At 43.0% G+C, this 15,158-nt stretch overlaps 1 protein-coding gene across 10 annotated transcripts in view; it reads left to right on the top strand.

Moving 5' to 3' along the window:
* SRPK2 (SRSF protein kinase 2) overlaps nucleotides 1-15,158 on the top strand; it is a 235,110-nt gene that overhangs the window by 98,878 nt on the left and 121,074 nt on the right. For all 10 annotated transcript variants that reach the window (XM_033959742.1, XM_033959744.1, XM_033959740.1 and 7 more), the window contains one exon: nucleotides 7,111-7,219. In XM_033959742.1, the coding sequence (XP_033815633.1) occupies nucleotides 7,111-7,219 (109 nt within the window). The remainder of the gene's footprint in view (nucleotides 1-7,110; nucleotides 7,220-15,158) is intronic.

The raw sequence follows: 15,158 nt of genomic DNA, 5'->3' as shown, positions 1-15,158 counted from the left end.
TTATGCTGCTTATCCTAGGAATAAGCAGTGGATTTCCCCAAGCCATCTCAATAATGGCCTATGGAATTCTCTTTTAGGAATTTAACCAAACCTTTTTTAAACCCTGCTAAGCTAGCTAATGTCACCACATTCTCCAGCAACGAATTCCAGAGTGTAACTACATGTTGTTTGAAGAAATATTTTCTCCAGTTTGTTTTAATCTACTACTTAGTAGCTTCATTGCATGCCCCCTGTTCCTAGTATTTTTGGCAAGAATTAACAATCTTTTAAAACATTTTTATACTTATTATATGCACACTCATTTTTTATATTTTATTTAATTGTATCTTTATTATACATCTATCTTCGATTATCGTTTGGGTTTAATAAAATTGCCATAAGTAATATGCCTTCTGTTAAATCCCTCTGGAGTCAATACGATAGGTGTTTTATCTCAACCGTAAACCATGTTTTGAAGAAATCACACTTTTTTCCCTCTGATCCTACCACATGGCTGCGGAGCACAGATCTACCATTTTTATATTTCTGCAAGCGAACCATGCAGAAGTCTTTTGGATCTGTTTGCTTTTTTTCTTATTTTCTCGTTTTAAGTTAATTTTTTCCTGTGGCTTTGGTGCCATGAGTCCCTTTTGGAGGGGTTCTCTGCCTGAGAAAAGAAGCAGTTTCTGGTTTTTTGGCGCAAAGAGAAGGTAAGAAATTTTTTTGAATGTTATCCATTCTTTATATGCATTTTTTCAGATAAATCTCATACATAGTATTATGGCATTACTCACCTGAAAGTTCTAGCATATTCCTGTTGTTTAATACTGCTTTTTTTTTTTATTTTGCTGTGAGTCAGAAATCTTGTATTTTTTTTTCTTTTGGAGTTTCTTTAAGCTATTAATGATTAGATCATTGTTAGAACTATCATCTCTCAACATCTTATCACATTCCCTGGTGATCTCACAACTCGACTCTTGTAACTCCTTATATCAAGACATAACCCAAAAAGAACGAAGGAGATTAAAAATCATTCAAAACACAGCAATAAAATTAATATATAAAGCTAAAAAATTTGACCATGTTACGCCCCTATTGATAAAATCACATTGGCTACCAATCACTCACTTATAAAATTCTACTGCTTACATTTAAAACAAAAATCTCACACACCCCGATTTTCATTGACAGACTGCTCACCTAGAATCCTTTGCTTCAGTAATCAACATCTCTTAAATATCCCTTCACTACGACATACATCCTATGACTCCATCAGAAAAAAATATTTCCTGTTACTGCACCAACCCTCTGGAACTCGTTACCCCTGAGAAGAGACCCATATTGACAGATTCAAAACAAACTTAAAAACATTTTTATTTAAAGACGCCTATAATATGTAACTTCACTCCACTGAATGATACGAATGAAGGAAGAGCATCTCACCCATCCCCTTATGTACTAACCATATATGCACCATCTTAATTGTGGTCATTGTTTAAATTTCCATGCTTTTACCTGATGTATTCTTTTATTGATTGTTATTATGTATTTTATATTCACCGATTGTATGCATTTTTCCCTTGTTGTGAACCGCTTTGCACTTTTGGTATAGCGGTATACAAAAAATAAATTATTATTATTTTCATATTACACATTGTGCTTCTCCCCCTTCCCTGCTCGTTTCTCTGAGTCCTGTTATTGTTCATTCTTAATTATGTTCCCCCTAAATTTTAGAAATTTTGTAATGTAATCATGTCAACTGCTTAGACAATTTTTTAGGCGGTATATCAAATTTTAAATAAAACTTGGAAACATGGTTATATCTTTTTGGTATACAAGTAACATTTTTCCATAAATTTAGACTGCTAGTTGGTTGGATTTAAACATTTTCCATAGATTCAGACTGCATTAAGGGCCCCTTTTACAAAGCCATAGTAGTAATTCTTTCAAGGCAAATCACTGAAGCTCATTCAGTTCCTATGGGCTTCGGCTTATTTGCCATGGGAGAATCACTACCACGACTTTGTAAAAAGAGCCCTAAATTAACTATTTTTCTGTACTTTGTATTTTCTGTGTTGCTCATGTGGCAGTATTTCTTTCTGTTCTTTCTGCTTTCATATTGCTTGGCTTTTAAATCATATGGTTTCTTTGACAGCTTTTAACATGATGTATAAATCTATGATTTTCAAGTTTCTTTTAAACATAAACCAGGCTTGGTTATGGGTTTTAAACCTCTTTTACAGTTTCATGGGTTCAACTAAATGCAGGAACTATTCTTATGTTTTATCTAGTGGTTGTAGATTATTCAAGTAACAGGTAAATGTACTTCAATTTATTGATCAATGGACCCAACACTAGCCATGTTTTGGCATCCCTGCATAAAAATGATTGACAGATAATAAAACATATCATATGTAACCAAATAATTTAGCAAAAAAACTTCAATGGAATGCAAAATAGTGGAAACAATTATAAAGAAATAAAATTCTGGAACACATAAACATGATTTAATGGGACAGAGTCAGCATGGGTTCAACCAAGGGAGATCTTCCCGCACCAATTTCCTTGACTTCTTTGAAGGTGTGAATAAACATGTGGATAAAGGTAAGCTGATTGATGTGATGTATCTAGATTTTCAGAAAATTCCTCATAAGAGGTTCCTGAGAATATTAAAGTCAAGGGATAGGCAATGTTCAGTGTGGATTAGGACTTTGTTATCTATAGAAAACAGAGGGTAGGGTTAAATGGCTATTTTTCTCAATGGAGGAGGGTAACTAGGGGAGTGCCGCAGAGATCTGGGATTGGCACTATTTAACTTATTTATAAATGATCTGGAAATCAGAATGACGAATGAGGTGATTAAATTTGCAGATGTCACTAAACTGTTCAAAGTTATTAAAATGCATGCAGATTGTGAAAATTGCAGGCATATCTTAGGAAACTGGAAGACCTGGCATCCAAATGGCAGATGAAATTTAGCATGAACAAATGCAAAGTGATGCTCATTGGGAAGAATAACCCAAATTATAATTACCAGATGCTAGGATCCATGTTGAGGTTTAGCGCCCAATAAAAAGATCTGGTGCTAGGATCAAGATGGCGTCGGGAGCGGATGCCTGAACAAGCTGTGCTGCTTGTCTCACCTGGAGCCGCGTTGCGACTCTTTTCCGGCAGCGATATGGGGAAAAGAAATGGAATTCCCTGCCTTGTCCCTCCAGCAGTGGAATCCCCTCAACTGCTGGTCCAGATGACACTTACGAGCATCTTTGCTCGTTCGGGTGAAGTGACCCAAACTTCAGAGGGAAACCCAGAATCCTTGGGTGACCTCAGCACAGTGAGCCGGGCTTCGTTAAGCCCTGAGCTAAGGCTGGTTCCTCTCCAATCCGGAAGTACTCCAGTGCAGGGAATGTCTGGAGTCCGGCAACCACAAGAGGGAGAGCTCGACCCCAGCACAGGAGGGACATCCCTACTGAACTCTTCGGAAGAAGGTGGAGATGGGAAATCAGAAGTCTCCCTGCAGCAGAGAGGAGGTGGTGAGAGGTGCTTCGGGAGGAAATGTTATCAGCTTTGGGGAGATGAAGAAACCAGCGAAAATAGATATGGAGGCATTGTGGCAGGCCATATCAGTCATGGACTCCAACCTTAAATTGAGTCTTTCTACTATTAAAACAGACTATGGAACTGTCTTCTCCAAGGTGGAACAACAGGGGGTACTTCTAACTAATTTGAGTGAAAAGTTGGAGGAACAAGGAAATAATTTGAGTGAAGTAAAGAAGTTGCAAATGGAATTGGTTAAAAAGAGTTCTTATGTTTCTCGTAAGTTGGAGAATTTTGAAAATCAACTGAGGAAAAATAACTTAAGATTTTTGAATTTTCCAAAGTACCCTATTATATCACCAGTTGAGATGGCTAGAAAATATTTCTGTGAAACTGTAGCCATTCCATCAGAAAATTCACCTCCAATTGTTAGAGCTTATTATTTGAATATAAAGACGCCACAAGGGGAATCCACTCCTACAGAAATTCCTGTAGATAAAGCAGTGGACATGAATTTGTCTCCATTTCTGGAAAACTCCCTTGAGGTTGTCACCCAAAGAACTACCATGCTGTTAACTCTAGCCTTGGAGAGTGATAGAGAATTTATCCTTCGCTTGTATTTTCGTCATATAAATGATAAGTTTTTAGGCTCTAATGTTCAAGTGTTTCCAGATTTGGCTCAGAAAGCCCAGAGACGTAGGAAAGAGTTTTTGTCCTTGAGGCTAAGAACTCTTGCTTTGGGGGTTTCATTTCTTGTTAAATTTCCTGCAAAGTGTTATGTATCTTACCAAGATAAGAATTTTCTTTTCTTTGAGCCTAAACAACTTTTAGAATTTATTGAATCAAAAGAAAGGTTGGTAACCATGTCTAGTGATGTATTACCTACCATCTGGCTGTAATTCAGGAATCTAATGCTGTGACCTTAAGTTAATTTTTGTTATTTCTGATGGGAAGTTTATTTCTTTTCTTGATCCTCATTTTTGTGGACTAAATAAGAGATAGTTAATGTTTCCTTTATATGTTTTATTGAATATAATTTCTGGATCTGTAGCAATTTGCAAATGGAATGCTTGTATTAAAAATTGAAAATCTTATAAATAAATAAAATTTAAAAAATAATAAAAAAAAAGATCTGGTGTCATTGTGGACAGTATGCTGAAACCTTCTTCCCAATGTGGGACAGCGGCCCAAAAAAGCAAACAAGATGCTAGGAATTATTTAAAAAGGAATGGTTAACAAGACTAAGAATGTTATAATGCCTCGTATCGCTCCATGATGCAACCACACCTTAACTAATGCATTCAGTTCTGGTTTCCTTATCTCGAGAAAGATATAGCAGAGCTAGAAAAGGTTCAAAGAAGAGTGATTAAGATGATAAAGGGGATGAAACTCTTCTCATATGAGGAAAGACTAAAAAGATTAGGGCTCTTCAGCTTGGAAAAGAGACAGCTGAGGGGGAGATATGATTGAAGTCTACAAAATCCTGAGTGGTGTAGAATAGGTACAAGTAAAAGCAGACAGTGTGATTATAAAAATATTTTTTTGATCCATATCAAACAGACTGTTTTCATCTATGCAGTACAACTGTGGAGAAAATTTACACTCATTTTGAACTTGACAGAATTTGAAAGAATGGGAGTTTCATTTTATATAGAGTTACAGAGTAAAACATCTATTCAAATAGAGCGCTGTAATCTAGTTTGTTTGAGACTTATATTGGAGAACTTTAACCATGATAAAATTGGGGGCAGTGGAGGTTTTTAAGCCTATGATGGCTCTTCCCTTTCAAGTATAGCCTGCAAGTTTATTAGCTGGCGGCATGTGGGGATCTGAGGCTTTTCCCTTCTTTTAGTAAAATATATAGTTTCATAGAAGACATGACACAGCAAAAAAGCAGTTAAAGAGTGAAATGGAATAGAAATTAAATTAATGAATTGAGTAATTCAAGATAAGTTTTTTCATGATCTGGTCCTTTCACGGAGGAGGAATCCTGGTGAAGCAAGAGATATGAATTAAAAAATTTTGAGATGCCACTGCTTCCCCTGTATTGGTAGCATGGACTGTTGCTACTGTTTGGGTTTTTGCCAGGTACTAGTAACCTGGATTGACCACCGAGAAGACAGGCTACTGGGCTAAATGGACCATTAGTCTGGCCCAGTAAGGTTATTCTTATGTTCTTATTACCTGTCAATCATTTTTATGTATATATAATTTTATATAGACCCCTGATGCAGGCGGGGATACCGAAACATGTCCCATGTTGATGTCGAGTCTATCAATCAATAAATTGAAGTCCATTTACCTGAAACTTGAAGGCACTCTGCTTTTTTTGTTTCCTGTTTGATTTGTGTTCTGGATCCCTCTCTACTTTGGGTGGTTGTAGATTATTATCATTATTTATTTTTTTTAATTATGCTTGAATACTTTTCATAAATTTTTTAGGATCTGCTTATTTATTTAGGCATTGCTTTTGATTGTTGCTATTTGTTTTTTATTATTTTCATTTATATGATGATCCATAATTTTTTAGGCCCTTATGTACAGATTTCATTGATTCCTGAGTTAGGGATTATCCCTGCCAAAACACGGTGCTGTGTTGGGTCTTCTGGCTGTTTTTAGGAGTTTTCCTTTTCCACTGAGCCAGGGGTGGGGGGGATGACTTACAATTGTTACATAGGCCACCCCTTTTAACTAGGCTGCAGCCTATATCTGGGGACATACGGTACTCCATTCCTTTCCTAATAATTCATAATATTCTACTTGCTTTCTTATCCACTGCTGCACACTGAGCAGAGGGTTTCAAAGTATCAACGATGACACCTTTTCCTGGGTATTGATTCCTAATGGGGAACCTTGCATCATATAGCCTTCAACTTCAGAAGAGGGAATCGCCAAGCTTTCATACCATGCCAGAAATGGAGCCATTTATATTCATCAGGGTGAAGAGAAAATTTCATGCTAATCCAACCAAATTTAAATGGATAGTTAACCAGGGGAGATTCAGATTACAGCTAATTTTGGTGTTAAATTGTTTTTTGTTAAAATTTCATAGTCTTGAGAACAAGTATATATAAAACTTTCACACGTTAAATGATAATCTTTTTTAGCTTGCAATTTGTTGCAAAAATCCTGAAATGCAAAAACTGGTATAGTTTTATAGTTTCAGTGTGGTATTGCAATATTTATTGTTAAGAGATGTATCATTTTGTAAGGCATACACAATCATAATATAGGAAATCCCCTCTATACTTTCTATTTCCTTTAGGATATATTATCCATACTAAGGGGCTTCAGTACAAAAGACTAACCCCCCCTTTTATCAAGCAGCTTGATAAAAAGGGGAGGGGTTGAATTTGTTTTATTTATATGATTTGCTAATAGCAGATCAAAGCAAAACAGTTAAACAGCAGATTTGGTAGCTTTTGACAATTAAGCAAAGTATTCCAAATGCCAAAATTTACCATAAAAAGTCAATAGAAACTTGCATTATTTCAGTGATTCAATAATATATATCTTTTGTTTTAGTTCCAACTGTTTCTAATCATGTTTGAAAAGAATCCTGACTGTGTGTTACATTTCTCTCTCTCTTTAAAGGTGGTTATCATCCAGTAAAAATTGGAGATCTTTTTAATGGACGGTATCATGTTATTAGGAAACTAGGATGGGGACATTTCTCCACAGTCTGGTTGTGCTGGGATATGCAGTAAGATTTCTTTATTGATTAATTACCTTTCTTGATTTGCTTTCTTCTTGGCTTTTTAATAAAGCAAATTCAAAGCTGTGAAGTATCTAGGAAGAGTAGCCTTAGTGGTTAGAGCAGCAAGCTGAGAATCAGGGAAGCCAGACTTCAGATCCTGCATCCCGTAATGACCCTTTTTATGACCCTGGGCAAGTCACTTCACCCTCTTTTGTCTCAGGTACAACCTTGGGGGCCAGTGCAATAAAGTGTGCCAGCTTTTGCACACAATTTTGTAGATACCCCTTACAAAAACGATTTTTGCACAGAAACTCATTGCGCATAGGGTGATTTCTGCACATCTGATTTAAATTCATAGTAATAAAGATATTAGCTATTTAAATGCAGAGAAGTAACAGAAGACCAGGATAGTTTAGCAAGGGTTTTTGAACAGTAGAATTTTAGTGCATGGTCTGAGGAAGAATAAAAGAGTTGGCTCATCTTGCAAATCAGAGCTTCTGAGGATTTAAAATGCCTCACAACTTTTTTGGCCCTATTGACAACAAGGAGCTGAGTTGGGAAGTGTGTTGGTTTAAAAAAAAAAAAAAAAAAGCTGGATTCCAGTACTGTATTTGCTAAAATCATACCCAGAGTTGATTATACACATATCCATGCACATAATAGAATGCCATTTAGCGCATAAACAATAGTATTGCAAAAAATTGTGTTTGCAAATTAACATTCCAGCACACGTGTAGATGTACACTCATGGGATGGGATTTTGTAGCTCACACCTTATTTAATTGTTGCTCAAGGCGAGTTACAATACTGCAGGTATTATGTTGTCCATTGAGAGCTTACAGTCTCTAAGGCTCGATATTCAAAGTGATTTAACCAGGCAGTGCTGCCAAGTACCAGCTCTGACTTCTGTGACACTGCATGGTTAATGCTGAGTTAGTCCGGGGCTGTAGCTGGGGAGGAGCTAGCAATTATGCGAGTAGCTGCCATAATCAATGCAGGCAGATAAGATACAAAAGACAGTCTTCTTTTTGTCCGCTTAGCTATGCGAGTCATGTCATTGAAGATCATCTAGCACCCACATAACTTCTGGTTGGCAGCTGATCCAAGATACAGTGGTACCTCGGTTTATGAGTGTACCGGTTTGTGAGTGTTTTGCAAGACGAGCAAAACATTCGCAAAATCAGCGCCTCGGAAATCGAGCATGGCTCGATTTACGAGCGCCCCTCCCCCGCGATTTGGCACACTCCCCCCCCCCCCGTGATCCGGCACACACACACCCCCGCCGCGATTGGGCACTTCCCCCCCACCCCCCCGCCGCTGCTTACTGTCATCTGGGCACCGGCACCGGCATGTCCTGTGCGTTGGTGCTTGTGCCCGAAGATCGGCCTCCTCTTCTTGCTGGGCCTTGAGCATCTGCGCATGCTCAAGGCCTGCGAGTTCACAGAGAGTAGTGAGATTTGAACCAGCCTTTCCTTGGTCTTAATTCACTGCTCTAATCCTTAAGCTGTACCTTTATTCTCTTCAACTCCAAGTGCTGATAGAATTTCCTTGTTTGCCAAATAAAGCTGCCACTAGCTCAGACCCATGAGCATATACAACTGGCATGTTGCTGTACATTTTTTTATGCACAACCATATCATTTGTTTACTGTAAGACTGATGTAGAAAACTGTGCATTAAGGCACTGTTCAAAAGTTCAGTGCAGGGTTTCCTAACTTATGTTAAAGAAAAAAAAAAAAAAAAAGAACTTCCTAATTCAGGCATTGGTGCAATAAGGGTTCTGTTAGAACGCTGTGCAAAGTATTCTAATGCAAACACACAGAAAAAAAACGTTTTTACTCCTGATGCATGCAGCTTGCCTCAGCATTAAAAAGTGTGTTCTGCCAGAAAAAGAACAGCCCATAATCCCACAATAGCAGCCCTTTACTGCACCAAAAGTAAAATATCTCCCATCCTATCAGCGCTTTATTAGAGATCGTCTCACACACTGACAGGAAGGGAGACTTATACTAAAAATTTCAATTAAAAAGAAATTACATTACCAAAAACAAAACCTAACCCTAACCCCCCCCCCCCCCCGAATCCAGGGTGTACATGTCTTAGTAAATATAATAAACTCTGCCTTAATTATGGAAAAAAGAGCTATGGACTCTATCTGGATGCACAACTAGGGGTCAAGATATATCATTATGGGAGGTGGCAGTGCAAGAGGCAGAAGCAAGTGGGTATCACTTCTGCCTCCAGTGTTAAGAAGTACAGTCCGTTCTCATTAATTCATCCTTTCTTGATGCACAATTTTGCATATCTGCGGTTGCATATTACTAATATTATCCATTCACGCTACTGTGTTCATGTATTTGTACTGGCTCTTAAAAAAAACAGCTTTCTTTGCTTTCACTTTCAGCTCACGGTCAGGCATTTACTTCCAGATATGTCCCCCAAGTATCTGGAGAGTACAGGTACTCCAAGAGCCCTATTTTCCCAATAGGATCCATTATTTATTTTCCACAGTTTTGAGGCACAACATGTACTGCTGGAACCTAACCTCTATTTTCCCATAGACTCAGCGTTTCATTATTCATGATTTTGCGAATAATGGGAATGGACTGTATTTGGGAAGCTATGAGGAAAACCTTAAGCCAACAGGAGTTATCAAGGGGTCATGGAAGGAGGCCCACTTGAACTACCAATTATCTTGGGTCATTTGTTTCAGTGTTAAAGGAAGAGTGCAAACCTGTGCTAAGTTTTTCAATGCAATTTTTACTTCAGTATCTGTGTCTTGGTTTTGCTCAAGATATTCTCATACTAAAAATGGTTCTACATCAGAAATCTCAAGCAAACTGTTGTACAAACTCAGAGAAAAGTTTACTATATCAGCCCTGCAATAAGCAAATTGTATAGTAATAGGCCGTGTGCAACAGACGTACACTAGTATGACAGACACATTTACGCATGGTTAGAGTAGCAGCAGCTATATTGGATGTGCAAGAAATCTGTATCTGTGGGGGGATGGGGAGGGGTGGGTGGGGGGTAGGGGCTTCATTGTTGGGGGGTGGGGGTATGGTGGGTCCGGGGAGGACATAAGAGTCCAGTCCTCCGCGGGTGTTTGATGAAAATGTATCCCATGGTTGTTATTGCCGTTGTATTTACTGTTGCTTAATAAAATAGATTTGAACTAAAATTGTATCAGCACTCAGATTGGTTGATATAGAAAGGTATGTTAGTGCTGTGTGCTAAAGCTCCGTGCAGGGTTCCTTAATACACATGTAAAGCACAAATATTGCTCACTGATGCAAATTGAATGCAAATGATCCGTGAGCAACAAACATGCACTAATGTGGGAGAACAGACCAGGTGCATGCACACATGGGCCTGCGCTAGCAGCAGCTATATTGTGGCACTAAAGAAACATGTATTGGCACCAGAATTGCATGTGCATACATCTTGCAATACTATTTTATGCAGAACAACATCCAGCACATATACGAACATAGCCACCAGCTATGTGAGTGCTGTGAGTGCTAGAGCACCCCCAGTATTTTTTTTTTTTTTTTACAACACTGCTTAGACATCAGAGCTGAAATCTTCCCAATGTAGATCTGCAGGGGAAAGCAGGAAGTAAGGCTGTGACTCATTACCAACTGCTCCTACCTCCCCTTGCAGTCTACTGGTCAGACATTCCTTAGCCAACTAATAAACAGCAAAGGAGGCAGCACTAGTGGCTTAGGAGACACCATTTGTCAGTCAGTCCTTAGCCAACCGATAGGCTGTAGGGGAAATCAGGAGAGAAGATTGATGTCTCCTAAGTAGAGAATGACGCAGGGAAAAAAAATTTATCACCGTTCCCGCCACATCCCCGTGAGCTCAGTCCCCATCTCTGCAAACTCAGTCCCCGTCCCTGCCCCATTCCCGTGAGCTCAGACCCTGTCCTCGCCCCATTCCTGCGAGCTCAGTCCCTGTCCCTGCCCTGCAAGCTTGGTCCCTGTCCCCGCCCTGAAAACTGTCATATCCCACCCGCACAAGCCTCAAATAGTTAAGATTTTATACTGAACTTATTTTATTAAAGTATAAAAAGAGACTATTCTGTACAATTGTCATTTTATAAACACAAATAATACAGAGCAAGGATCAACAAAACCCCTGTCTCCCCTCCCTTTCACAAATATCCCCTCCACTATTGTGAAAACTGAACAAACCAAATTACTGCAGAATGCTACATAGAAAAATCAAGATTACAGAATACTTCAGTCTTACATGGCAGGACTAGTGTTAGAGGAGTGCAACTAGGGCAACTGCCCACTGGTCAGAGAGAGTGAGTCCTAAGCCAGCTGGAAGCTAAAAAAGCACAGCCTGGGCTTTGTGGTTCCCAATTATATCTAATACCAGCTCTAGCAGAATGCATATTTCAAATCTGATATATTCTAATCACAAAATATAAAATAAATTTTTTCCTACCTTTTGTTGTCTGGTAATATTATTCTTCAAATCACATTGGTCTCAGGTTTTGGTTTTGGTTTCCTTCGGTCTTCATCATGGCATGGCTGGCTCCTGATGGTAAAATAGGCACAAGAGAAGCTGGGGAGGAGATGCCGAGTCTGACATGGGCGCAATTTTTTTACCACATGAGCAAGACTTTTCACCACTTCCACGAGGCGGTGAAAGGTATTGTCCCCATTCCTGCAGTAAACCAGTTGCAAATGTCCCCATTACTGTGGATTTACTGCAGTGACAACTGTTTACTGCGGTAAATGGTCCCCGTGTCATTCTCTACTCCTAAGCAACTGGTTCTGCCTCTACCTGTAGCCTATTGGTTAGCTAAGGAATGTCTGAGCAATGAAATAATAGCAGGGAGCAAAAGAGAGCAGCAGTGTAGGTCAGACAGTTTTCCTGACTTTGGTCTATTATAAAGAGGGGAGAGTTCTGAGGGAGGCACTGGGAAAGGAATGAGGAAGAGATAGAGAAACAGGGAAAGGAAAGAGTACCGTATTTTCACGCATATAACGCGCGCGTTATACGCGTTTTTACCTACCGCGCATACCCCTCGCGCGTTATATGCGTGAGCGCGGTATACAAAAGTTTTAAAACATAGTTCCCACCCCGCCCGACGCCCGATTCACCCCCCCAGCAGGACCCGCTCGCACCCCCACCCCGAACGACCGCTCGCACGCGCTCCCACCCGCACCCGCATCCACGATCGGAGCAAGAGGGAGCCCAAGCCCTCTTGCCCGGCCGACTCCCCGACGTCCGATACATCCCCCCCCCCCCAGCAGGACCGCTCGCACCCCCACCCCGAACGACCGCTCGCACGCGCTCCCACCCGCACCCGCATCCACGATCGGAGCAAGAGGGAGCCCAAGCCCTCTTGCCCGGCCGACTCCCCGACGTCCGATACATCCCCCACCCCCCAGCAGGACCGCTCGCACCCCCGCCCCGAACGACCGCTCGCACGCGCTCCCACCCGCACCCGCATCCACGATCGGAGCAAGAGGGAGCCCAAGCCCTCTTGCCCGGCCGACTCCCCGACGTCCGATACATCCCCCCCCCCCAGCAGGACCGTTCGCACCCCCACCCCGAACGACCGCTCGCACGCGCTCCCACCCGCACCCGCATCCACGATCGGAGCAAGAGGGAGCCCAAGTCCTCTTGCCCGGTCGACTCCCCGACGTCCGATACATCCCCCCCCCCCCGGCAGGACCGCCGACTTCCCGACAATATCGGGCCAGAAGGGAGCCCAAACCCTCCTGGCCACGGCGACCCCCTAACCCCACCCCGCACTACATTACGGGCAGGAGGGATCCCAGGCCCTCCTGCCCTCGACGCAAACCCCCCTCCCCCCCAACGACCGCCCCCCCCCAAGAACCTCCGACCGCCCCCCAGCCGACCCGCGATCCCCCTGGCGACCCCCCCACCCCCCTTCCCCGTACCTTTGGTAGTTGGCCGGACAGACGGGAGCCAAACCCGCCTGTCCGGCAGGCAGCCAACGAAGGAATGAGGCCGGATTGGCCCATCCATCCTAAAGCTCCGCCTAGTGGTGGGGCCTAAGGCGCGTGGGCCAATCAGAATAGGCCCTGGAGCCTTAGGTCCCACCTGGGGGCGCGGCCTGAGGCACATGGTCGGGTTGGGCCCATGTGCCTCAGGCCGCGCCCCCAGGTGGGACCTAAGGCTCCAGGGCCTATTCTGATTGGCCCACGCGCCTTAGGCCCCACCAGTAGGCGGAGCTTTAGGATGGGTGGGCCAATCCGGCCTCATTCCTTCGTTGGCTGCCTGCCGGACAGGCGGGTTTGGCTCCCGTCTGTCCGGCCAACTACCAAAGGTACGGGGGAGGGGGGTGGGGGGGTCGTGGGGGTCGCCAGGGGGGTCGCGGGTCGGCTGGGGTGGCGGTCGGAGGTTCTTGGGGGGCGCGGTCGTTGGGGGGGAGGGGGGTTTGCGTCGAGGGCAGGAGGGCCTGGGATCCCTCCTGCCCGTAATGTAGTGCGGGGTGGGGTTAGGGGGTCGCCGTGGCCAGGAGGGTTTGGCTCCCTTCTGGCCCAACTACCAAAGGTACGGGGAAGGGGGGTGGGGGGGTCGCCAGGGGGGTCGCGGGTCGGCTGGGGGGGCGGTCGGAGGTTCTTGGGGGGTGCGGTCGTTGGGGGGAGGGGGGTTTGCGTCGAGGGCAGGAGGGCCTGGGATCCCTCCTGCCCGTAATGTAGTGCGGGGTGGGGTTAGGGGGTCGCCGTGGCCAGGAGGATTTGAGCTCCCTCCTGGCCCGATATTGTTGGGGAGTCGGCGGTCCTTCGGGGGGGAGGGATGTATCGGACGTCGGGGGGGGGCATCAGGCTTTCAGGATGGGGACAGACCTTCAAGGGGGGACAGTGCACGGAAGTCAGGGGGGGGTGAACGGAGAGTCGGGACAGCGCACGGAAAGTCAGGGCGGGCGAAAGGAGCGTCGGGCAGCATGCGCGGTATACCCGTGAGCGCGGTATACCAAAGTTTTTGTACATATCATCGTGATTTCTGCGCGCTATACCCGTGTGCGCGTTTTATACGGGTGCGCGTTATTTGCGTGAAAATACGGTACATAGGCACTGATAGGCTATGAGAGAAAAAATGCTGATGGAATTGATATGGACTGTGAAAGGGAGAACAGAGCTGAAGTGAATGTAAACTGAAGGAGGGAGTATAGGCGGTGATACCAGGACTGTAGAGTTGGAGTCAAAATTGGAAGTAATTTTTGGGTTACTGAAGTAGGATTTGGAGTTGGTGAAAATATGCCAACTCTGACTCCTAATAGAGTTTTCTAGTGCCATGGATGTGTCATTCTGGATGATCAGGTTATATCCCAGTGTTCACAAGCCTTGCAGAAGGAATCCCCTCTGGATTTTTTCTGAATCCCTCCTACTTCACAGAGTAATTAACAACTCCTTTCCTGTAACCAATCAGAGATCTAACTAGCCCAGCTGATAAGGAAAATATGATTCCTTGCTCACCATCCTTCAGATCAAGCCTCAGGGAAATGGAATCAGTCCTTTTCCTCGGCGTAGCACGTAGAATTTCTTCCAGTCAGCAAGAGTCCGTTATTTACTGAAGTGAGCTGTAAAGTCCGTCAGTAACAGTTCCTTATGTGAAATAAAACATATCTGTAAAGAGTGTCCTGTTTCTTCACTCTCTGAAAGAGAGCTAATCACAAGAGGTAACTTGTCAGGTCTTAATTATTAGAAGGTGTGCGTAGAGAAAAGATATGCATGGGTCCGAGCTCCCTCACATCCAAGCATAAAACTCTAGTAATTAATTAGACACCTTCTCCTTAGTTTTCATCAGATGACCTCTCAGGACCAATCCAGAAACAGAACTTGGATCAATAGCCTTTCTGTGTAAAGTCTCGTATAGGCCTCGAGAGAGAGGCACCTCCGTTAGATAAGAACAGCATAGAAGCAATGCCTCCCCCAAATTCACAAGGGCTGAGCATG

This window comes from Geotrypetes seraphini, chromosome 9, assembly GCF_902459505.1.
Source record: "Geotrypetes seraphini chromosome 9, aGeoSer1.1, whole genome shotgun sequence".
Taxonomy (NCBI): Eukaryota; Metazoa; Chordata; class Amphibia; order Gymnophiona; family Dermophiidae; genus Geotrypetes; species Geotrypetes seraphini.
This window is presented reverse-complemented; position numbering and strand designations above follow the sequence as displayed.